At 39.0% G+C, this 26,566-nt stretch overlaps 2 protein-coding genes across 2 annotated transcripts; both read right to left on the bottom strand.

The window, feature by feature from the left end:
• Nucleotides 1-654: 654 nt before the first annotated feature.
• Nucleotides 655-2,505, bottom strand: LOC140878794 (uncharacterized). The gene is made up of 5 exons (XM_073282413.1): nt 2,267-2,505; nt 2,087-2,156; nt 1,915-1,968; nt 1,397-1,470; nt 655-1,120 (listed from the first exon to the last, which is right to left on the bottom strand). The coding sequence occupies exons 1-5, from the start codon at nt 2,503-2,505 to the stop codon at nt 655-657; spliced, it is 903 nt and encodes a 300-aa protein (XP_073138514.1).
• A 66-nt stretch (nt 2,506-2,571) lies between these two features.
• On the bottom strand, nt 2,572-5,484 carry LOC140878793 (uncharacterized). Its single transcript, XM_073282412.1, has 5 exons — nt 5,137-5,484; nt 4,794-5,069; nt 3,534-4,734; nt 2,876-2,986; nt 2,572-2,813 (listed from the first exon to the last, which is right to left on the bottom strand). The coding sequence occupies exons 1-5, from the start codon at nt 5,482-5,484 to the stop codon at nt 2,572-2,574; spliced, it is 2,178 nt and encodes a 725-aa protein (XP_073138513.1).
• Between the last annotated feature and the right edge of the window lie 21,082 nt (nt 5,485-26,566).

Raw genomic sequence — 26,566 nt, 5'->3', positions numbered from 1 at the left:
TGTGTTGGTAAGCAGCGACCGTCGACAAAGAGGATGGCAAGCAGTGGAACGTGGTGATGAGGGACGAGCAGCGGCGTTCGTGTTGAATGGAGTGAATGGTGGTGGAGAGATGGTGGTGATCGGTGATTGATGATGACAAGGGGGCTGTTGGTGCGAGGTGAGAGAGAGCAGAACAGCAGCGGGTGCGAAGGATTGAGGCAACGATGTGAAGATGACGGTGATTAGCGGGTGACTTGGAGATGAAAGAGAGAACGAGACGGGAGGGGCGGCCTTGTAGAGAAATAAGAAAGAAAAATTTTAGGCAATAAACCCTTGTATCTTAAGTATTATTATTATGATAATTATAATTATTAATTTAAACAAAACTTAAGCAAATTCGATTTTTTTTTCAAAACAGAAAATGAATTTGGGCACGCCTTGTATAAAACTATTCTCTGAAATTTTTAAAGTTTTAAAGAAGAAAAATTGATTTTTTTTGTACAAAAAATAATTTTTCATAGGGCGTAGGCACTCCTTGTAAAAAAATATTTTTTGATTTTTTTTTTCAAAAGCAAGCATAAACAAAAAAATACTAATAATAATAAAAAAAAACATTGGGTTGCCTCCCAAAAGCGCAATTTTTTAGCGTCGTTATGATCAACGTTACCAATCCCCTCAAGTTGTGGAATAATCAGTATTTGCTAACTCGATCTCCATGTACGACACACTTTCATCTTCACAGAACACCTTCAGTCGATGTCCATTCACTTTGAAAATTATCTTTGTATCCAAAATTTTAATTTCTACTGCACCATAAGGGAACAAATGAGTAACAACAAATGGACCAATCCATTGAGAACGAAGCTTATTTGGCATGAATTTCAACCGAGAATTAAAAAGCAGTACTTTTTGGCCAACAGTAAACTGCTTTCTCAAGATAGAGTTATCATGAAACAACTTTGTTTTCTCTTTATAAATCCTTGAGTTCTCATAAGCCTCCAAACATAGTTCCTCTAACTCTTGCAGGTGCAGCTTCATAGTCTCTCCTGCCTCATCCAAATTCATATTACAGCATTTCACAGCCCAATATGCTTTATGCTCAATCTCAACGGGCAGATGACACGCCTTCCCAAACACTAATCTGCAAGGAAACATTCCAATAGGAGTTTTGTATGCGGTTCGGTAAGCCTAAAGTGCATCATCCAGACGAATACTCCAATCTTTCCTCCCTGGATTTACCGTTTTTGCAAGAATCTATTTGATCTCCCTATTGGAAACTTCTGCTTGACCATTCGTTTGCGGATGGTAAGCGGTGGCTACCCTGTGATACACTCCATATTTTTTCAGTAAAGCCTCAACAGTTCTATTGTAAAAATGAGTTCCTTGGTTGCTGATTAGCGCTCTAGGTATTCCAAACCTGCTGAAAATGTTAAACTTGAGGAAACCTACAACAACCTGTGAATCGTTAGTACTGGTGGGTTTTGCTTCCACCTACTTCGATACATAGTCAACCGCCAAAAGTATATAGATATAACCACATGATGAAGGAAACAGACCCATGAAATCTATACCCCAGATAAAAAAAATTTCACAAACAAGGATGGGAGTTTGGGGCATTTGATTTCTATGAGATAAAGAACCCGTTATTTGGCATTTTTTTTACAGTTTTTACAAAACAGATAAGCATCTTTAAACAGAGTTTCCCACTATCCAAAATTTTTCTAGCAGTTCTTTTTGGTCCAAAATGACAACCACAAGAATAATTATGATAGAAAACCAAAACCGACTTGTACTCATTTTCAGGCACACATCTCCTAATGACTTTATCAGCACAAACTTCCATAAATTAGGTTCCTCCCACACATAATACTTTTCCTCACATAGAATATTATTTTTACGGGATTTACTAAGGGAAGAGTGAAAAATTCCACTAACCAAATAGTTTACTATATCCGCATACCAAGGAACCATACCTTTAACTTGGAATAACTGTTCATCAGGAAACAATTCAGAAATAGGCATGTATTCCTCTTTCTTTACCAATCTGCTCAAGTGATCGGCTACTGGATTCTCGGTTCCCTTCCGATCTTTGATTTCAAAGTCAAACTCTTGGAGCAGGAGTATCCACCTTATAAGTCTCGGTTTTCACTCCTTTTTTGCCAATAGATACTTCAGAGCTGCATGATCAGAATACACAAATACTTTAGAGCCAATTAAATATGATCTAAATTTATCTAAAGCAAAAAAAATTGCTAAAAGCCTCTTTTCGGTAGTTGTGTAGTTGCACTGTGCAGGGTCCAACGTCTTTGATGCATAATACATGACATGACTCTTCTTATCAATCATTTGGCCTAAAACAACTCCCACAACATAGTTACTTGCATCACACATGATTTCAAAAGGCAAGGTCCAGTCATGAGGCTGGATTATAGGTGCAGTAGTCAACATTTTCTTGAGTTTGTCAAAAGCCTCCTTGCATTGCTCTCCAAACTCGAAAAGCACGTCCTTTTGCAATAACTTGGACATTGTCAAAGCGATCTTTGAAAAATCCTTAATAAACCTGCGATAAAAACGTGCATGCCCAAGAAAAGCTCAAACTTCCTTAACATTAATGGGGAAAGGTAAGTTTGTGATTAAATCAATTTTTGCCTTATCAACCTCTATGCCCCTGGACGAAACAACATGACCCAACACAATACCTTCAGTCACCATGAAGTGACATTTTTCATAATTCAAAACCAAGTTGGTTTCCATGCATCTTCTCAAAATCTTGGACAAATGATCCAAGAAATCCTCAAATGAGTTCCCATAAACAGTGAAATCATCCATGAATACTTCAATGCAATTCTCAATATATTCAGAAAAAATACTTAGCTTGCAAATCTTTGGAACGTACCTGGAGCATTGCAGAGTCCAAATGACATGCGTCTGTAAGCAAATGTTCCAAAAGGGCACGTGAAAGTTGTTTTCTCCTGATCTTCCTGAGCAATGAATATCTGGTAGTAACCTGAAAATCCATCAAGAAAACAAAAATAAGTTTTTTCGGCTAGCCTTTCCAATGTTTGATCAGTAAAAGGTAAGGGAAAGTGATCTTTTCTGGTGGCTAAGTTGAGCCTTCGAAAATCAATGACCATTCGCCATCCATTTTGTACCCTCGTTGGTACCAACTCATCATTTGATTTCTTACCAACATGATGCCTATTTTGTTTGGAACAACATGGATCGGGCTCACCCATTTGCTATCCGAGATGGGATAGATTTTGACTTCATCTAAGAGCTTGATGATTTCTTTCATTACCACTTCATTCATTACTTGATTCAGTTTTCTTTGGAACTCTCTTACCGGTTTGGCATCATCCTCCAAAAGAATCCTATGCATGCAAATCGACGAACTTATGCCTTTGATATCAGCTAAAGTCCACCCGATTGCAGTTTTGTGCTCCTTGAGTACTGTGACCAATCTCTCTTCCCGATCCTCCGTCAATTTCTTTGATATGATCACCGGTAAAGTCTCTTCATATCCAAGTATATATACTTCAAATGATCTGGCAAACTCTTCAACTCTAGTTTGGGTGCCTGCAAAGCAGAAGGTAGCAATTTTTTATGAGAGAATGGAATTTCAACTTTAAAATTTGTTACCCTTGTTTGATCAATTTCTTGTTCTGAAATTCCATAAGCTTCAGCTAATTCTTCATCCACATTCAATTGTGCATACATTTGAAAATTTTCAGTCTCACATTCTTCCTCAAAAACTTCCCGCACAATTGAATCAACAACATCAATTGAGCATATAGAATGATTTTCACTTGGGTACTTCATGGCATCAAAAATATTGAATTTTACAATCTCTCCGTCAAATTCGACGGAGAGGGTACCATCATCAACATCAATCTTTGTCCTAGTTGTCTTCATGAATGGCCTTCCCAACAGAATTAGAGGTGAATTCGACATGGAATTCTCTTCCATTCGCAAGATATAGAAATCGGCGGGAAATATCAATTCCTTAACCTGCACCAAGACATCTTCAACAACCCATTCCGGGTAAGCATTAGAACGATCCGCCAATTGAATCACCACTCTAGTTTCTTTCAAAGGACCCAGATTTAGAGCACAATAAATTGAATATGGCATGACATTTATGGATTCACCTAAATCTAACATGGCACGCTCAATCTTCAAATTCCCAATAACACAAGGCATAGTAAACATAACTGGATCCTTGCACTTATTTGGTAATGAATTTTTTATTACAGCCGATACATTTTCTCCCACACTTACTTTCTCATCACCTCTCAGCCTCCTCTTGTTGGTGCACAAATCCTTCAAAAATTTAGCATATCTTGGGATTTTCTTGATTTCATCTATCAAGGGTATATTGATTTCCACCTTCCTAAACGTCTCCAACACTTCATTCTCATAGTCAATCTTCTTGGATTTTTCCAACCTAGAAGGAAAATGAGGAAGAACCACATTAGATATATCAGATGAAAGGGATGTGGGTTTTACGTTTGTTTGCTCCTCGGATGTGTTTTCAGCCTCCTTGTCCATGTCCTTTCCTTCATTAGTCGTCATAGGGGAGGTAGACTCAATTTCGATCTTCTTTCCACTTCTCAACACCATTGCACTTGCATTTTCTCTTGGATTTACTACCGTTTGTGATGGTAGTTTTCCAGAATTTTGAGCCTCCAAATTGTTGACTGCAGTAACTAACTGGCTTATCTGATTTCCTAGATTCTGAATGGTGGCTCTCGTTTCCTGTTGGAATTTTTTAGTGTTAGTTGCAAGGGCCTTAACAATTTCATCTAGAGACATACCTGAGTCAAAGGATTTTGCAGGTGCCGGTTGTTTGTTGTAATTCTGTTGTGGAAATCTTTGTTGACCTCCTTGATTTTTGTAGCTGAAATTCGGGTGATCTCTCCATCCCGAATTGTAGGTATTGGAATATGGGTCATATCGACGTTGTGGTTGTCCAAGAAAACCGCCAATTGCATTGGCTTGCTGCGTTGGATCTTCTTGTAATGTTGGACACATATCCGTCGAATGTCCAACAACCAAACATATACCACAAGATTTGATCTATTGTGCTTGTCCTACAACCAATTTTTCCAAAAGAGATGTTAAAGAATCTAATTTTTGATCAATGAGACTAACACTTACCTCTTTAACATGTCGCGGAGCGTTGTCTTTCCTTGTTCCAAACTGCTGAGCATTGGCTGCCATGTTGGCAATAAGATCACTTGCTTCTTGAGGTTTTTTGTTCACTAATGCTCCTCCACTTGCAGCATCAACCATGTTCTTATAAAAAACTGAGAGTACTTCATAAAAATACTGAACTAAAAGTTGTTCAGAAATTTGATGTTGCGGACAACTCGCACACAGTTTCTTGAATCTCTCCCAGTACTCATACAAAGTCTCTCCCTGTAACTGCCAGATCCCACAAATGTCCTTCCTAATGTTTTCTGCTCTCGAAGTTGGAAATAACTTTTCCAAAAATTGCTGCTTCATGTCATTCCAAGTTGTTATAGTTTCAGAGGGCAAATAGTAGAGTCAATCCTTAGCCTTGTCAGCCAGAGAGAATGGAAAAGCTCGCAGTGAAATTTGTTCCTCTATAATCCCTTGAGGTTTCATAGTTGTGCAAACAATGTGGAACTCCTTCAAATGCTTATGCTGGTCTTCACCTGCAAGACCACAAAAAGTTGGCAACAAGTGAATCAAACAAGATTTTAATTCAAAATTGGCTTAAGTAGTAGGAAATTGAATGGATAATGGTTGTTGAGTAACATTAGGATTGCAAACTCCCTGAGAGTTCTTCGTGCTGGTTCTGCCATTGTTTCTTCTTGCTCACTTTCTTCAGTTTCAAAATAGGGGTCAGATTCCCTTTCAGATTCACTCGAGTTCAATTCTGCGTTCAAACCAGGAGATGGAATTGATGCTTGGTTACGTCGTAGCCTCGTTTATTTTCTCAACCTCTTAGCTGTCTTCTCGATTTTTGGAATATATTCTAATTCACCTGTACGAGAAGAAAGAGGTATAAAAAAATAATTAAATATCAATAACTCGAAAGAAATAATTATAAGCACCGTTCCCCGGCAGCGGCGCCAAAATTTGATAGGCCTGTCGTCAGCCAACAAATCTAAGGTACCTACTCTTTAACAAAATGAGTTTAATGGTGAGCAGGATCAAATCCACAGGAAATGGATATTTATTTCTTTCAAGTAAATGTAACTAAATGGGGGGTTTTTGGTATGTAGTAGAAATAAAAATAAAAATAAGCAAGAATTAAATAAATGAGATGAACAATCAAATAAATATGAAATTCAATAATTAAACAAACTCTGATTCAAGGGGTTTCTGTATTTCAATTATATCACTGGTCATCGGCTAACAAATAATTTATTCATACAGTTTCTAGCAATTAACCTTAAAATCATAGGGATAGCCACTAAGATTTTTGTGTTCTCCTATTTTAATTGACCAAACCCAGAATCTAGTCAAAACTTATCAATAACCAACTGGGCACGATGGCGTTCCATATTGATTAAAAATAGCTTTTCGATTTGTAAAAATAGTTAATTTTAAAATCTAACAATCGAGATAGCTACAACTGTTAAATCTAGTTTCGTTGATTTATTTAGATTAAACATGCCATGATAGCACAACATACCTAATATATTGCTACTCAAATACCAATTATTCATGACAATTACGGATCACTGAACTCATGGTTAGCAATAAAAAATCATAAATCAAATTAATTTGTCAGATTAATCGACCCACAACTTCATGAAATAAATCATAAATCAACAAATACTCGAAACAAACAAGAATATCAATTTAATCTCAAAACCTCAAAGTGATAAATTGAAATACAAGAAAAAATCCCTTGAATTAGAACTAAAAACTTAGCCAAGAAGCTTCATAATTCTCTAGAAATATAAAAGATTAAAACTAAAAATTATGAAGAGGAAAAGAAGAAGGAAAATATTCTCTGCCTGACCGTGCAGAACGTTCAGATGCAAAAGCAGAAATCTGGAATTCTCTAATTCCCTAAACTAACGTCTAAAAAGCCTAAGAGAAAAGAAAAAAATAAAATCTAGGAAAAAGATAAGATTATCTAATCTTAATAATTGTTTAAATAAAAAACAAATCTCCAACAATATTTATCCAAAAAAAAATCTTCTCATCAAAATTCTTCCATAAATTAAATACCATATTTAGAATTCCTAAAATATGGTATTTTTTTCTCAAATTCTGAAATCTTCAATTCCCACCAAACAGTAATAGCGTAGTAACACAGCGCGCTCACGCCTTGCTTCAGCACCTCTTTTAATTTGCTCAATTTCTCAAAATTTCTCTTGGCAACTCTAAATGTGATAGAATTCAACTTTTTAGCCCACATTTTTTCCAAGATCATCAAACTTCATCCAACTACAAAACACGACAAAAACGTACCAATTAACATATGCAAAAGATAAAAACCTGATAAATATGATACTAAAAATATAAATATTATGAACTTATCAATTTTCTCTCCATCTCTCATGCCTTGCACCACCATCGGCTCCTCCATCTTCTTCAAGCTTTCCCGCCGCCAGCAGCTCTTCTTTTCCGGCGAAGCTCCTCCATGGAAAGCTGGTCGAGCTAGTTCCTTTTCTTTTGAGCTCGATTCCAGCTTGTTGCAGCTCATTGGATCGATTTTTTTAAGCTTGTTTGAGTCTCTCATTTTGATTTTTCATAGCTTAGGCAAGAATATGGATTCTTTCTCACCTTGTAGATTATTTATGTCGTGTGATTGAATGGTGGTATACATTTCATCTTTTATTTTCAAAATTTCAGTGTCGTGCCTTGCTTATTTTTGAAGTTTTCGGTCATTGTGATTTTGTGTTGAGAAATGATCTTATTATGGTTATGGTTTTGGATTGAAATTAGTTATGAAATTTAAATGGTGATTGCAATGGTGCCAAGTTTTTTTTTTCGAAAAGTTTCAGAATTTCTAGCATGCTTGGTTCGATCGGTGGTGTGCTTTTGTGTTGCTTGGATGGTGAGTTAAGAACTACCATAGGTGAGAATGTAGCTCACATGGTAGTGCTTAGGAAGGGAGATGTTAGCTTGTAGGATTGGAGTTGAGGTTCTTCGAATGTGGGGAATGCTTGGGCTCGGTTTTGTTTGTGTGTAGGGGCTGCCATTTTGGAGCTGAGTTTAAGCAGGTTATAGGCGGGTTTTAGGTGTTGGAGATGAACCTAAGTATTGGTCTTGACCCTAGTTTAGTGGCTTGGAACTTTGGAGTAACATAGCTAAGTTTTTGGTTGAGGGTAAAAAGCAAGGCTTGAGCAGAATTTTTGGAAGTGTTTGAGCTGTCCGGAATCTTGTGGCTAAGGTTGGGTTAAAGTCAGAATTTGGTTATGGGATCGGGGCTGGAATTAGCCTTAGATGTCGGGATTATGTCGGTGAAAGCGGGAGTTAATTTGGTTAAGTTTTGGTCGAGTTCTAGGAATTTGGTTAAAGGGGTGCAGAACTTTTGGTATTGTAAGCTTGCTGTCCGGAAGTCTAAGTTTATAGCTTGGTTAAGCAAAGAGGGGTGCATCGAGGATTGTTAGGAATGGTCAACCAAAGTCCCACATTGGAAAATTAAAGGAAAGATCATGGATTAATATATGGAATGATATCTCCATTGGTATGAGGCCATTTAGGTGGGTTCCCAAAATCAAAACCATGAGGGCCTGTGACCAAAGTGGACAATATCATACCATTGTGAAGATATCCGGATTCCATTGATTCAACAAATGGCGCCGTCTGTGGGAACAGAGTCATGGTCTGATCGAGCCAATGTGGGTGGAATCCTCGAAGACTCAAGAATAAGAAGTTTGAAGACCCCGATTATGATCCGTGAAAAAGCTCTCGAGGGACGCTATCGGTAATTCATGTAAGGCATGTGCTGCAATGCATTGAAGGTGAGTAGGCTCGATTGGAGGGACGGATTGAGGGGAGGCCTGGTGGGACTTCGTTTGAGGGGAGGATTCTTAGGAATGGTCAACCAAAGTCCCACATTGGAAAATTAAAGGAAAGATCATGGATTAATATATGGAATGATATCTCTATTGGTATGAGGACTTTTGGGTGGGTTCCCAAAATCAAAACCATGAGGGCTTGTGCCCAAAGTGGACAATATCATACCATTGTGGAGATATTTGGATTCCATTGATTCAACAAGGATGACTTCTATACATAGTTTTAAGTTTATGGGATTCCTACCCTTGGTGCGTTCCCTAAATCACCATCCCGGTCATCTATATTTGAGTCTTTTGCATGATTATTGAGTAAATATTTATGAGTACATTACATCTACACATGCATGCTAAGTCCCCGAATCAATAATGAAAGAAAATATTTTTATGAACAAAGTGAGATGGTTGTGACTATATGAAAGTATGTGTCTGGACGAGATGGGAGACGTCTTGGCTTTCCTTAACAATTTTATGGGTTCGGACGAGCTGAGAGAAATCCTGGTTTCTCTTACCACCTATAGGTCAAGACGAGTTGGGAGATATCCTGACTTCCTTGCGACATAATATACTGCAGCCATGATCGAGATCGAAAGTACAGAGTCACAATCCAAGGATCTAAGTTCAAAATTTATATGACTATGTTTCAGTACAGTTTATGCAGTTACATTGATTATGTTAGACTTAGGCATGCATATGTTATATTCATGTTCTTTTTCTTTTTAGAAGTCTATTTTTGTTTAAAGGGTAAGGGCACAAAGTATTTTTAGTACAAGTTATTTTTAATCTTGCGTGTGCATGTATGTATATTGTACTCGTTATTTCTCCCATATTCTTGTTGGGCCCCTAGGCTCACTACATCTACTTGGTGCAGGTTAGATTATTGTAAAGATCGAGGGGCAGGACTATCGAGTGGACTGCAATGCGGGCATGACACATCCCTTTGACCTATGACAGTCTTCCGCAAAAGTAGTTCAATTTTAATGATTTAAAGTCTTTATTTTGTTAATTTAACTGATGTAAACGTAAAGGTAATATTTGTATAATGGTTTGTGGTCACGTATATATCGAAATGTTAAATTTTTTGGGTGTTTGTAGTGTCAAACCTTTTTCTCAGGTTTTCGGTTATTTTTCTCGATCTAGTTTATTTATTGTCGTTTTTAGCATTTTAAATTGGTTGTCTGTGACAGGTGAGTCGTTATATAAATATATAGGTCATGCCAAATTTTTTTAAAATTTTTTGAAAATCCGTATTTTATTCAATAATTAATTTTAAGTAATTAGTAGGTCGTTCAGTTGGTATCAAAGCATGGTTCTGGTTGGGTTGTGCCTACTTCCGGTTGCAAGAAATTCGAGAAGTCTCGTCTCAAAGTCTGTAAGTTAATGGATTTTATATGTTGGTCATACTTGAATTGATACTTTAAATGTTTTGATGTCATTATTTTCAAAATATTTTCAAAACTAGGTGTTTAATTTATTTAAGTGTGTAGTTTAGTATTTATTTTCGTTAAAAAATTTTTTGTGGTAGTTTAAAGTGTGCCATTTGACTGTTTATTTTTATAGCATGCGGTTTCAAGTTAAACGGAGTTGGTGTATCAATATTCCTTCCAGTTTTAGGCAGTACGTGGATGTTGTTTGAGTTATTAGGTAGTGCTAATAATTTTTATGGGGCTGTAGGAGTTTGTCGAAAATATTAAACTTGTGCATTAGGAAATATTATTTGGGTGTCATTGTTGTGAAATATTCTATTATGAATGTATTTTTAATCGGGTACAACTAGGTGAATAGTTTATTTAGAAATTTCTAGGCGTGTGTTTAGCCAGTTAGGTTTTTGAATCAAAACGCGTGCGAAGACTTGGGTTATGTATTTTGTTTTATATTATGAATAGCCTAAGTTTACTCTTATTAAGGGGTCAAATATGATTTTTGGAAATAGTGAGTCGGTTACTATGGTCCTTTCGATTATGTGAACTTTTATTCCGGTCGTTATTTCCTTTTTCTTCTTTCGTTCTTAAATCAGTTGCAACATATGCTTTTGTGTATCCGAAAATTTCTTTTCACTTCCTTTGTGCATTTATGGATTCGTACGATATTAATCAGCGTTGAATTCTGCCACTTTGGCATTGGTCGAACTTCTTAATAAAATCATGTTCATGTTTTATACCTCTTGAAAAAAAATTTCGGTTCTAGATCCACATGTTGATGTGAGTAAGATTCACTTTGTCTTTATTTTTGGTAATCTACTCATGTTGTGCGACTGACATCTGATTTTACTTTGAGACCATTGTTTTCCCTGATTATTAACTTGTGTGGACTTCTTTCGACTGAAGTCATACCGATTGCTCTTAATTGTGCTTTGATTGTTTGAGCATGATTTCATTATCCATGGATGAATTCTCACTAGATTTTTATCTTGTGGGCTCATATTCATTATTCATGGAGCCTCTATTATTATTCATTCATCCCTAGAATTGGATCATGAGTGAGTAGTTTTTACTAATCCAGATTTTTATTTTCAGCTTGTTTGTTTGTAATGCTTGCGTTATTTCATTTCATATTAATCAAGCATTAATTGTATGTTTGTTTCCTCTCATGATCCATCATGATGAGAATATGGATGGACCATAATTCCAATTATCATTTCGATTTCTTGTGTAGAGATTTGGCTCGTAACCTCATAGTGAGAGTTTAGACCTTTGGGATTTAGTACCAATACTAGATAAAATCCTAAGTTATCGTGGTGTTCTGAGGAATAACGACTATCAATTATATCTAGTTCTAGCGAGTAGACTACTAGGTAGTAAATTAATTGAATGAGTTGTTTCAATTTTAAATAGGATTGTGAAGAGTAAACAGATAATTTTGGTAAGCTAAATAGGCGAACAGTTACAAGATAGGAAATAGAGTTGTCCCTTGAGACTTTTGGGTACTTTAAATTTGTATTCTAAGATTTCTTGAATGTCAACCGGTAAGGCTATTGCACTAACTGTGGGAATAGAATGATGAATAGAATGTTCAGGTAGTTTTTTTGGATAAGCTGTAGATTTATTTATTGGGAGAAATTCTAAGGTACTAGAGGAACAATGAGGGAGCATTTACAATCGAATTACAAACTCTTTGGGGTGCCCAATTGCATACTAAGCTCTTGAAATATGAATTCAGGTCGAACATATAATAATTTGGGAATTTTTGGATTTTCAGACTTGCTGTCAAGTTGAACTAGAGATTTGAGATATGTCTTCAGATGATATGTAAGAATTGTTTGGTGCTTAGAGACCATCTAATCCAATAAGTGGATAATAGCTTGTGGTATAATTTGACTTGAGGTGTAAATATGGATTTCTTAGTCATTGCGTCTGGGATAGAAAAGGTGGATAAATCTGTTGGGAAATTTTAATCAAGAGTTGAACTTTCGGTATAATCAATGATGCTAGAGATGAACGAATAAATTGGTGAATGGGTAATTGGGATCTGTGTAGTCACCTATTTGGATTCTATATGTTATAGGTTAATACCTTGGGACTGAACAATAGTGGATTTTATGGTTATATTTTCGTATCAAGGATTAGATTAGATTTATTTATAGAAATAGGTCGATCAACCCTAAGTTGAGGAGGGTCATTTGTCCCGCTTGAAGGTTAACTAAACTAGAGTCGTTGCTTAAAGAAATTTTTAATTATCCTTAGAAGTGTTGTGAGTTGCAGTAACTAATAAGGGATTAAGCATAATCCAGGATCATTAAGTGTAGAACTGCTAATAAGTAGCGTAGACCTTTAGAATTTCAAAATGGTTATTAAGTTATTCTTGAAGGTTTCATCGTTCTGTAATACTATTGATTTGGGAATATAAGAAAATTAACTCGTTTTGTCGATCCTTATGCGATTGTTGAGGAGATTGGTAATTTGTTTTATCGTTTGGGCATACCGTAGAGAATTGTTGTGGGAGTATGTGTTAGATCCATCTCGTATCTAGAGGTCTCACGAGGTAGAATTGTATAGTCCCTTAGCTATCCTATTTAGAAAAGTTTAGTGTTATTTGCTAATTATTTTGGGAACTTGTAAATTTCTTAAGAGCTCGAGTTGTATATTATATGAGTTAAGTTTAATTGGCAAATAGACATTAAGCATAGTTTCGTTGTTAGAAAGTTTTAAGTTATGTTCGAGGTCGACATAAATTATTTATTGGTTAAATGGACTCTATTTCTTGGAATTCCGACGTAGGATATAATGTTAGCAAAATGTAGGTTGTGCAATAACATAAAGCCCTACGAATTTGTAGGTTGTACAACTTATCAGTGCGGTATGACGATGTTTTTAATTTGATAAATTTAGATCGAAGGTAAATTAAGGATAAGATCACTTGGGAAGATGTAAGAATTGTAAATTTTATATTGCAATAAGGGTTAGTTAGATCTTTGATGACATAGATATCAATAATCATCAGAGTGCGCAGCGAAAGCTGATTTGGGCCAACTCTTGTGGGAGCGAGGTAAGAGGATTTAGTGTTGTTATGGTCTAAGGTATTCGAAACTAATTAGTAAGTCTCGAATTTCGAGGACGAAATTCCATTTAAGGGGGGAAGGAATTGTAGCGCCTAAAATTCAATCTACTAAATTAAATGCATTAAATTTAATAAATATTATAATTATTATTCTTAGGTTTAATTGATTTAAATTCTTTATATGAATTGTGGGTTAATACAATATTTTATTATTTATTCAAATGATTTTTATTGTACTAACTATTTAATCAATGTTTTTAATTGTTTAAGTTTATTTGTCAAAATAATTTTTATTGAGCAACTTAATTGTTATAATATTTTAAAGGTTTAAGCTTGCATATTTAAATGATTTTGATTTTTTAGTTTATTCTTTTAAATGATTTTAACTGTTTATCTTATTTGTTTAAATATTTTTGAGTGTCCAATGTATGTATTTTAAATAGCATAAGTTTAGCGGTTACTTTAAATTATGTTAAATGTCTACCTTATTTATTTAAATCATTTTTAACTGTCCAAATCATTTTAAATATTTTATTTCCGCTTTGGTATTTATTTAAATTAATTTTAAACGTTTGTCTAGTTAGTTTAAAATTATTTTTAATTGATCTGTTTATTGTTTAAAAATTTTATTTATCGTCGTGACATCAAAATATTTAAAGTGTTGATTTTTAATTCTAAGTTAGTGTTTAAAATTATTTAAAGAATTAGTTGCCTCAAAATCCATTTTTCCCGCGCACTAGAGCTTATTTTTAAACTTTTGCAAAAATTAGCATTTTTAATTTCCGGACTAGTAAAATCCAATTTAATATTTTTAAATTAAAATTTTCAAGCTTTTGTTTTATCTAGTGCAATTTAAATTATAGTCCTAGTTGCTAAGTTGGAGTAGCAATTTTTAAAATTGTGTAGCACTTTTCCCATTACACTCGCACACTCACATTTATATACTTACATCTATACTTACACACACATACACACTCAAACTTAATACATAACCCTAGCCCCTAAAATTCACACTCAAATCTCACTCATTTCACACACACACACACCCCCAATTTTCTCTCCATCTCTCACGCCTTGCACCTCCATTGGCTCCTCCAAATTCTTCAAGCTTTCCCGCCGCCAGCAACTCTTCTTTTCCGACGAAGCTCCTCCATGGCAAGCTGGTTGAGCTTGTAGTAGCCCGAACCCTAATTGAGTAATTAAAGGATTAATGCTAATTAAATAAATTGGGGATTGGACGGATCGGAAGCTCCGAAGGGACGATCGGAAGCTCCGATCGGGATCGGAAGCTCCGATGAGGATCGGAGGCACCGATGATATTACGTCATCCATGACGTGTGGCTGGATCGGAAGCTCCGATCAGGACCGGAGGCTCCGATCACCCCTATCCGGAGTCATCAAATGATATTTTGACATGTGGCAGATCAGGATCTTCGGAAGCTCCGATGGCAGGATCGGACGTTCCGATCGAGGTTCGGACGTTCCGATCGAGGATCGGAGGCTCCGATCGTTGTCTATAAATAGAAGGCCGAGACTTCATTTCTCCTTGCCAATTCCGGATTTCCTCCCTATTTCTAGTCATATTCGAGCTGTTCTAGTCTTCTTAGGCTTGGTCCGGAGGTCGGAGAGGCGTTCGATAGTCGTAGCGGAGTTGTGCCCAAGTTCTGGAGGCATCGACATCAAAGGGCTAACGACGGACGAAGGTATAGCTTTTGCTTCCTATAAATATTTAGGAGTATGCAATAGCTTAGTTAAGGCTTTTAGAGCACTTTAATGATAGTAGTATCATTTCGCTGTGTAGGCGGACTTTAGGCTTGGACTTAGAGCTGGTAGTGCCTACCTGGTATTTGAGGTACGAAAGTACTGTTCGAGATATCCTGACTGAGTATGCATGTATTATATGACTGCATGATTTATATGTCATGATATTATGCTGCATTCATTTGCATCTTGCTGTATCTCCTTCGAGATGTCTGTTAGTAGGGTTGTACCCTATCCTGTTAGTGGATGGACTTCCATCGATTTGGGTCCGGTGTATCCACAGTTATCTCGGTATGGGAGCCACCTCCTGAAGCGACGGCACAGCGTGCTACATACCAGGGCCCGGTCTGTCTCTGTTATCTGATCCTTGAACTCGAGTCTATAGGGAGTTCACTTTGCATGCATGTATACTCATACTCTCGCACTGAGCGTTTTATGCTCACGTCTCGTACTCTGTATTTTCTGGACACCCTATTCCATGGGGCAGGTTTGCGATTGGACGAGGAGGGTGGATCCAGGAGGGGCTAGTCAGTGGTTGGCCAGCTGGAGCTTCGTCTAGGCTTTATTACTGTTGTTTGGGTTTATACAGCTATTCGATTTGGTTGTATATTATTGGATAATTACAGATTCCTTTACTTGGGATTGTATAATGTTATTGGTTTCCGCAGTTTTATTCTGATATCTGTTTTATTAAGTTAATTGCATGCCTAAGTTCTGTTTAGTAGGTGATCTGGGTAAGGGTCACTACATTTATGGTATCAGAGCATGCAAAAGATTTCTTGGGATTTAGTCTTATCTTGAGGTATTTTTGTAGATGTCAAATCGTGACGACCAGAGTTCTTATGGCAGTGTTGGTGGGCGTTGGGGTGATGCCGACCGGGAGCCTCGTCGAGAACGGCGTCATCGTCACCATGACGACGAGCGTTTCACTGTGCGTCGATTCTTAGCTATGGGTCCTAAGCCCTTAGTTGGAGGTGAGTCTCCGGAGGATGCGGAGAACTGGTTAGACCGCATGGAGATGACTTTTCAGACTTTCCAATGCACCGATGAGCAGAAGGTGGAGACCCTTGGCTATCTTCTGGATGGGCGTGCGCGCAGGTGGTGGAGGTTTACTTCTGCACCTTTTGTTGCGGCTAGAGGAGTGGCCACCTGGGCCGAGTTTCGCACAGCTTTCCAAAAGCGGTATTTTCCTCCTGCACTCCGACAGTTGAAGGCAGGCGAGCTACTGAGTCTGCGACAGGGAACTATTTCTATTGATGAGTATCAGCAGAGGTTCTTTGATCTGCTATCCTATTGCCCCGAGATTGCTGATAGCTCAGAGATGAAGTATAATCTGTTCCTTCAGGGCCTTAACCCTGAGATCCATGACCGTGTGGCGGTTGGCGACGACATGTCCTACGAGGGTTTGGTAAGCCGTTGTCACCAGGCGGAGGACAGCATTCGGCGGAACAGGTCTTTCTCTCAGTCGAGACCTGCTAGTTCTTTGGCCCCCCGTGCCCAGTCTTTCAAGAATTCTGGATCTTCTTCTTCCTCTGGTTCTGGAGGTGTTGTCCGTTTCGGTAAGAAGGACAAGTGTGATCACTGTGGGAAGAACCATCCATCCGACAAGTGCCGCAGAGCTTCTAGAGCTTGTTTCCGTTGTGGAGAGACTGGTCATATCCGGAGGGATTGTCCACTGTCTGGGGGAGGCGGTTTTGGTTCTGGTACAGGATCGGGTTCTCAGGCTACCGTACAGCAGAGGTCGCAGGGACAGTCTGCTGGGAGTTCTCATTTGAGGCCACGAGCTTCTGGCCAGGTGTTTGCCCTGAGACATGATCAGGCTGTGGAGGAGAATGAGAAAGTCATCGCAGGTACATTTATGCTTTATGGTATACCTGCTCTTGTACTTATTGACACTGGTGCATCTCATTCCTTCATTTCTGCACGTTTTGTTAAGAGGCATAAGTTACCATGCATTGCACTAGACGTAGTGATGTCTGTTTCTACTCCGACGGGCCAATCTGCTTTGGCTAAGCGTCTAGTGATGGGTTGCCCTTTAGAGTTCGAAGGGAACATTCTGTTAGCGAATCTCATGGTCCTGGCGATGGACGACTTTGATTGCATTCTGGGAATAGATGTGCTGACTACCTATCGAGCTTCAGTGGACTGCTATCAGAGATTAGTACGCTTTCATCCGGAAGGGAGTGAGAGTTGGTTTTTCTATGGTGAGGGAGCGCGACCCCCGATGCCTTTGGTATCAGCTTTGAGAGCCTGTCGAGCTCTAGAGTCTGGCGGGGAAGGCTACCTTATCTTTGCAGTTGATTTGTCCGCTGAGAGTATTGGGATAGAGAGCATTCCTGTTGTGGATGAATTTTCAGATGTGTTTCCTGATGAGATTCCGGGTTTTCCTCCTGCTAGGGAAGTCGAGTTTGGCATAGAGTTGATGCCGGGTACTTCGCCTATTTCTAGAGCACCGTATCGTCTGGCTCCGTCAGAGATGCGTGAGTTGAAGAATCAGCTACAGGATCTTTTGGACAAGGGGTACATTCGTCCTAGTGTATCTCCTTGGGGAGCTCCTGTTCTCTTCGTGAAGAAGAAGGATGGGTCGATGCGGCTGTGCATTGACTATCGGCAGCTGAATCGAGTCACTGTGAAGAACAAGTATCCGTTGCCTCGCATTGATGACTTGTTTGACCAGCTGCAGGGCACATCAATTTACTCCAAGATTGACTTGAGATCTGGGTATCATCAGTTGAGAGTCCGTGATCAGGACGTAGCCAAGACTGCATTCCGTACTCGCTATGGGCATTACGAGTTCCTAGTGATGTCATTTGGTTTGACCAATGCGCCGGCTATATTCATGGATTCTGATGAACCGTGTCTTCAGGGAGTATTTGGACAAGTTTGTCGTGGTCTTCATTGACGACATCCTGGTTTATTCGCGTAATACGGAAGAGCATGTTTCTCACTTGCGGTTGGTACTACAGACTCTTCGAGATGAGCAATTGTACGCCAAGCTGAGCAAGTGTGAGTTCTGGATGGATAGAGTGGTTTTTCTTGGCCATATCATATCCAGGGAGGGGATTTCTGTTGATCCAAGCAAGATTGAAGCGGTACTTAATTGGTCGCGTCCGACGACAGTGGCTGAGATCCGTAGTTTTCTGGGTCTAGCAGGGTATTATCGTCGCTTCATTCTGAACTTCTCTCAGTTAGCTCGACCGTTGACGCAGCTTACCCGCAAGGGTGTGGATTTCGAGTGGTCCTCCGAGTGTGAGGAGAATTTTCGTGAGCTTCGACGACGGTTGACTTCTGCGCCGGTGTTAGCATTACCGTCAGGATCTGGAGGGTATGTAGTTTACACGGATGCTTCTCTTCAGGGGTTAGGTTGTGTCCTGACTCAGAATGGGCATGTGATCGCATACGCTTCTAGACAGCTGAAGCTTCTCGAGGACAACTACCCAGTCCATGATTTGGAGTTAGCAGCCATTGTGTTCGCTTTGAAGATCTGGCGTCATTATCTGTATGGCAAGAAATTTGAGATCTTCACCGACCATAAGAGTCTCAAGTATTTGTTCACTCAGGCAGAATTGAACATGAGGCAGAGACGTTGGATGGATTTGCTTAAGGACTATGATTGCGAGATTAAGTACCATCCGGTAGCTGCTAATCTCACCGCTGATGCTTTGAGTCGCAAGGTGCGACTATCCGCACTTCAGACTTGTTCGATGTCTAATGCGATCAGTGACTGTTGTACTTCAGGTTTTACCTTCAAGCACAAGAAATTTATGCAGAGTATCCAGATGTTTGCGATATTATCTGAGCCAGCCTTGTACTCGCGGATCCGAGATGCTCAGATGTCTGATTCAAAGACCCAGCGTTTAGCTCGTCTAGCTAACGAGGGTAGCTCGTCTGGATTTCATTATCAGTCAGATGGCTTTCTGTGTTTGTCTGGTAGGCTTGTGATTCCACAGGATGAAGAGTTGCGAGAGGAGATTTTATCTCAGGCACATCGCACTAAGTTGAGTATTCATCCTGGGAGCAACAAGATGTACAAGGATCTACGTACTCGTTTCTGGTGGAAGGGAATGAAACGCAGTGTTTATCAGTTTGTTTCGAGATGTTTGGTGTGTCAACAGGTCAAGGCAGAGCACCGACGACCTGGAGGATTGCTTCACAGTCTGCCTATTCCTGAATGGAAATGGGAGTTTATCACTATGGACTTTGTGACCCATTTGCCGGTATCCCCGAGGAACTGTGATGCTATCTGGGTTGTGGTGGACCGACTCACCAAGTCAGCGCATTTCATTGCCTATAGCCGAGAGTACTCTGTGGATCGCATGGCTTGGTTGTACATTCAGGAGATCGTTCGACTTCATGGAGTGCCTGTGAGCATTGTCAGCGATCGGGACCCCAGGTTTACTTCTAGATTCTGGGGGAGTGTTCAGCGTGCGATGGGTACTACTCTCAGTTTGAGTACAGCCTATCATCCAGAGACTGATGGTCAGTCAGAGCGCACTATCCGTACGTTAGAGGATATGCTTAGAGCGTGCGTCTTGGATTTTGGTTCAGCCTGGCAGGATCATTTGCCGTTGATCGAGTTCGCTTACAACAACAGCTATCACACTAGTATTGGGATGGCACCTTTTGAGGCGTTGTATGGGCGACGTTGTCGTACTCCACTCTTCTGGGAAGAAGTGGGGGAGAGACAGGCTGAGGGACCGGAGTTTATCCAACAGGCGATAGACATTGTTGATCAGATCAAGAAACGGATTAAGACTGCACAGGATCGTCAGGCCAGCTATGCTAATATCAAGCGTAGGCCTTTGCAGTTCGAGGTCGGGGAGAAAGTGTTTCTGAGAGTGTCACCTTTCCGCAAGATTCTCAGATTTGGCCTTAAGGGCAAGTTGTCTCCCAGATTTATCGGTCCGTTTGAGATCTTAGAGAGCATTGGCGATTTGGCTTATCGACTAGCTTTGCCACCGCATCTATCCAGTATTCACGACGTGTTTCACGTATCTCTGTTGCGACGGTATGTGGCGGATGAATCTCATATTCTGCAGCGGTCTGAGGTTCAGGTAGACAAGGATTTGACTTATGTTGAGAAACCTCTTCGCATCCTTGATTTTAAGGATAAGATTTTACGGAACAAAGTCATTCCTTTGGTTTTAGTTCAGTGGCAGCGCCGAGGCACTGAGGAAGCTACTTGGGAGCTTGAGGACAGGATGCGTAAAGACCATCCTGAGTTGTTTTGATTTCATTCTTTAAGTTGTATTCAGTTGCAAACTCTGTAAACGTTTGATTTGAATAAAGAATGTTTCTGATTTCTGTATTTGCATTCGGTACTTAAGATCTGATTTCGAGGAAGAAATATCTTAAGTGGGGGAGAATGTAGTAGCCCGAACCCTAATTGAGTAATTAAAGGATTAATGCTAATTAAATAAATTGGGGATTGGACGGATCGGAAGCTCCGAAGGGACGATCGGAAGCTCCGATCGGGATCGGAAGCTCCGATGAGGATCGGAGGCACCGATGATATTATGTCATCCATGACGTGTGGCTGGATCGGAAGCTCCGATCAGGACCGGAGGCTCCGATCACCCCTATCCGGAGTCATCAAATGATATTTTGACATGTGGCAGATCAGGATCTTCGGAAGCTCCGATGGCAGGATCGGATGTTCCGATCGAGGTTCGGACGTTCCGATCGAGGATCGGAGGCTCCGATCGTTGTCTATAAATAGAAGGCCGAGACTTCATTTCTCCTTGCCAATTCCGGATTTCCTCCCTATTTCTAGTCATATTCGAGCTGTTCTAGTCTTCTTAGGCTTGGTTCGGAGGTCGGAGAGGCGTTCGATAGTCGTAGCGGAGTTGTGCCCAAGTTCTGGAGGCATCGACATCAAAGGGCTAACGACGGACGAAGGTATAGCTTTTGCTTCCTATAAATATTTAGGAGTATGCAATAGCTTAGTTAAGGCTTTTAGAGCACTTTAATGATAGTAGTATCATTTCGCTGTGTAGGCGGACTTTAGGCTTGGACTTAGAGCTGGTAGTGCCTACCTGGTATTTGAGGTACGAAAGTACTGTTCGAGATATCCTGACTGAGTATGCATGTATTATATGACTGCATGATTTATATGTCATGATATTATGCTGCATTCATTTGCATTCATTTGCATCTTGCTGTATCTCCTTCGAGATGTCTGTTAGTAGGGTTGTACCCTATCCTGTTAGTGGATGGACTTCCATCGATTTGGGTCCGGTGTATCCACAGTTATCTCGGTATGGGAGCCACCTCCTGAAGCGACGGCACAGCGTGCTACATACCAGGGCCCGGTCTGTCTCTGTTATCTGATCCTTGACCTCGAGTCTATAGGGAGTTCACTTTGCATGCATGTATACTCATACTCTCGCACTGAGCGTTTTATGCTCACGTCTCGTACTCTGTATTTTCTGGACACCCTATTCCATGGGGCAGGTTTGCGATTGGACGAGGAGGGTGGATCCAGGAGGGGCTAGTCAGTGGTTGGCCAGCTGGAGCTTCGTCTAGGCTTTATTACTGTTGTTTGGGTTTATACAGCTATTCGATTTGGTTGTATATTATTGGATAATTACAGATTCCTTTACTTGGGATTGTATAATGTTATTGGTTTCCGCAGTTTTATTCTGATATCTGTTTTATTAAGTTAATTGCATGCCTAAGTTCTGTTTAGTAGGTGATCTGGGTAAGGGTCACTACAGAGCTAGTTCTTTTTCTTTTGAGCTCGGTTCAAGCTTGTTGCAGCTCATTGGATTGATTTTTTTCAGCTTGTTTGAGTCTCTCATTTCGATTTTTCATAGCTTAGGCAAGAATATGGATTCTTTCTCACCTTGTAGATTATTTATGTCGTGTGATTGAATGGTGTTATGCATTTCATCTTTTATTTTCGAAATTTCAGTGTCGTGCCCTGCTTATTTTTGAAGTTTTTGGTCATTGTGATTTTGTGTTGAGAAATGATCTTATTATGGTTATGGTTTTGGATTGAAATTAGTTATGAAATTTAAATGGTGATTGCAATGGTGCCAAGTTTCTTTTTTCAAAAAGTTTCAGAATTTCTAGCATGCTTGGTTTGATCGGTGGTGTGCTTTTGTGTTTCTTGGATGGTGAGTTAGGAACTACCATGGGTGAGAGTGTAGCTCACATGGTAGTGCTTAGGATGGGGAGATGTTAGCTTGTAGGATTGGTGTTAAGGTTCTTTGAATGTGGGGAATGGTTGGGCTCGGTTTTGTTTGGGTGTAGGGCTGCCATTTTTTAACTGAGTTTAAGCAGGTTATAGGCGGGTTTTAGGTGTTGGAGATGAACCTAAGTGTTGGTCTTGACCCTAGCTTAGTGTCTTGGAACTTGGGAGTCACGTAGCTAAGTTTTTGGTTGAGGGTAAAAAGTAAGGCTTGAGCATAATTTTTGGAAGTGTTTGAGCTGTCCGGAATCTTGTTGCTAAGGTTGGGTTAAAATCATAATTTGGTTATGGGCTCGGGGCTGGAATTAGCCTTAGATGTCGGGATTATGTCGGTGAAAGCGGTAGTTAATTTGGTTAAGTTTTGGTCGAGTTCTAGGCATTTGGTTAAAGGGGTGCAGAACTTTTGGTATTGTAAGCTTGCTGTCCGGAAGTCTAAGTTTATAGCTTGGTTAAGCAAAGAGGGGTGCATCGAGGATGACTTCTATACTTAGTTTTAAGTGTGTGGGATTTGTTGTTTCAAGCGGAATCCTTCTTGAATAAGAATTGAGTGAGATATAAGTTTTACGGGCGAACCGCTCGGAATGTCTTAAGCGCAAACTTATGATTTAGATTCATACCCTTGGTGCGTTATCTAAATCACCATCCCGGTCATCTATATTTGAGTCTATTGCATGATTATTGAGTAAATATTTATGAGTACATTACATCTACACATGCATGCTAAGTCCCCGAATCAAGGATGAAAGAAAATATTTTTATGAACGATGTGAGATGGTTGTGACTACATGAAAGTATGTGTTTGGACGAGCTGGGAGACATCTTGGCTTTCCTTACCAAATTTATGGGTTTGGACGAGCTGGGAGAAATCCTGGTTTCCCTTACCACCTATAGGGCAAGACGAGTTGGGAGATATCCTGACTTCTTTGCGGCATAGTATACTACAGCCATGATCAAAATAAAAAGTACAGAGTCACAATCCAAGGATCTAAGTTCAAAATTTATATGACTATGTTTCAGTACAGTTTATGCAGTTACATTGATTATGTTAGACTTAGACATGCATATGTTATATTCATGTTCTCTTTATTTTTAGAAGTTTATTTTTGTTTAAAGGGTAAGGGCACAAAGTATTTGTAACGCCCCAAATTTATCTTAATTGAGTTTATTTGAGATAATCGGAGATTACAGAGTTCAATAGCCGACTTGATTTTGATCAGGGTCTATTTTTCAAATTTAGTATTTTTCAAGGACTAAAACGCAAATTTGGGATTTTTTATATTATCTTGGAATGTTTGACTCTTCTTCACTTCCCATCACCACCTCCAACATGCCTCTCCACCATTGTTGCGTCCCAAAGCTTTCTTCAAGCTTTGTGATTTCCGTTTTCGGTCGATCCGTTCGTTGGAATTTATTTCTGAAGGCAGATTAGCGATCACTGCAGTGAGAGCTTCATTCTATCGTAAGTATTTCTCCGATCAGTTATACTTATAATTTTGGATGTTGTTAGAATCGATTGAGTTTCGGTTATGTTGTTCTTGAACGAGTTCTTATCGATTATTCTCAGTCGGTTTTGAAATAGAGCGTCGTTCGGATTTGTTATGATTTTTGGAAGCCTAATTCAAAAATTGAGATTTTGTGATTTGTTGGATTCGGATTGTTATTGTTGTTTTAGCATTGATTTGAGTTGTTTGCAATGCTGTACTGCTGTCTGTGTTTCCTGTTTGATCAGTTTATAGTCGTTATGCCGCCGGTTTGAGTTTTGGGATTTTGAACCGTTTGAGTTGATGAACTTTGGCTATTGAGTTTGTTCGTCAGTGTTGATCATCTTTTGTCTCCGTACAAATTTGTTTAAAGTTTGTCGATCCCAGAGTTAGCAACAGTCGATCGTCGAAGAGTTGGAAGAAGAGCGGTAAAGAGTTTACCTTGAGCGTTGTTGTTTAGGTTGTATAGATTTTGATATAACCTATTTTGTAGCGCGTATCCAGAGTTGGAGCTATCGAATTGAAAGGTACAAGTAGTCATCATTTTAGCGGGATAGTACACTCGAGACAGTTGGTTCTTGAATTTTCCTTAAATCACATACTTGCATCAATACTTGTTCTAGAATGTGGGACTTGTATTTTGTTGTTTGAGCTTTTGTTATATGGCTTAATGCTTTATGTTTTCTTATGCATTCATCTTGAGCCAAACCTTTGATTTCAGCGGGCAGAACAACCCTTTTTGTTTAGAAATTTTGAGGGCTATACTGCGAGTGGCCTGGGTTGTAGAAGTTCACCTAGCGTCAGCATACTCCTTATAGTCGCACCAAAGTCTAGGGGATTGGGATACGTGGCGCCACCTCGATTGGGAGAGTCGGTGAGTCTTTACGTGATCTCATCCTCGGGATCCCAAAAGCATATCATCAATCCCTTGTTTATCAGAGTTGATATCCCGATTTTAAAGACATGCATATCATTCGTCTTAATTTGAATATGTTGTCTTGAAATCATGTTGTTGATATATTACTTGTATTGCATGTTATGTTGCTTTTACTGGGAATATCATTCTCACCGGATTTATCCGGCTGTTGCTTTGTTTTGTATGTGTACTTGGCAACAGGTGGGGCATGATCGAGTCAAAGAAAACTTGGTTAGCATCAAGAGTGAGAGATAGAAGTGGGACTCGATTTAGAAGTCGTATCAGCATGTCTATCTAGTTTATATTGGAACATGTTTAGAACTCGAACTTCGTTGTTTATGTTGTATCGAATATGCTAGTATTGAGGTTGTATGCTGTTGTTGCATGTTTATTGTACCTCATCATGTATTGAATGAATTTTGGAGTTGATTTGGTATGCTTAAATTCTGGAAATTCTTGTTCAGAGCTGGCCGCTCGATCGGTAGAGTTTAACCGATCGAGCGAGGGAGCTGCAGCCTTTTCTCTGTTTTTTGCAAAAAGGCTTGCCCGCTTGATCGGTTGAACTTTACCGATCGAGCGGTTCTGGTGTTTTCTTTCGGGCAGAAAGTTTGGAAAACTTGCTCGCTCGATCGGTTAAGTTCTACCAATCAAATGAGGCACTGTTTATTTTAAAAAAATTTCTTTTACTGCTTTTAATCTTGGATCTTGTATGTTTAATTATTGTTTAATCCGAGATTAGATGTTTAGAACCGAGGTCTCACAGTATTTTTAGTACAAGCTATTTTTAATCTTGCGTGTGCATGTATCTATATAGTAATCGTTATTTCCCCCACACTAGTAGAAAAATCGCAAAAGACTTCTGTTATTAACTGAAGTCGTAGATAGATAATTACCGAAGTAGTGTCACGTGAAGTAATAGGGTACTATTTTACTTCGTGTTATAACCGAAGTCGTAGCCCTAAAATTACCGAAGTCTTTGGTCGGTTCATGGAGCCAAAACCGGTTCAGGATTGGGTCGTTGCCGAAGTAAAAGCATATCTTTTACTTCGGCAATTTTATTAATTAACGAAGTTAAATAAAGTCGCCTACTTCATTAATTTCATAAATTCCCAAAGTAAAAGATATGTTTGTACTTCGTCGATTAATGAAATTACCGAAGTAAAAGAAATTTTTTTACTTCGGCAATGACACTAATTGACGAAGTAGAAGAAAATCTTTTACTTCGACAATTTCATTAATCGACGAAGCAAAAGAATGTCTTGTACTTCGGCAATTTCACTAATTGACGAAGTAAAAGACATTTGTTTGCTTCGTCGATTAATGAAATTGCCGAAGTAATAGAAGACATATGACTTCAATATTTACATTGAGTGATGAAGTAAATACTTCGAACGACTTCGTTGCTACGGATTTATGGTGAAGTAAATTATTTATTTAACTTCACCATTTAATTTCAGTGAATAAAAAACATATGTTTCACTACATTAAAATTTAATTCATTACTTCACCATTTAATTTCAGTGAAGTAAAAACATATGTTTCACTACATTAAAATTTAATGCCACAATATAAATATATTTTTGAAACTTAAAATAAAATAATAAAATTAATAAATTATTCATTCCAAAATGACAAACATCCGTAAATACACAAGTATATCCACCAAAATAATCCAAAAATATGCATGGCCACAAGTCTTTCCACAAACTAAAAGTGTATCCACATAGACAAAAAA

The sequence above is a fragment of the Henckelia pumila genome, chromosome 2 (assembly GCF_033568475.1).
Source record: "Henckelia pumila isolate YLH828 chromosome 2, ASM3356847v2, whole genome shotgun sequence".
NCBI lineage: Eukaryota > Viridiplantae > Streptophyta > Magnoliopsida > Lamiales > Gesneriaceae > Henckelia > Henckelia pumila.
The sequence above is the reverse complement of the archived record's forward strand: the minus strand, read 5'-3'. Positions and strand labels throughout refer to the sequence as shown.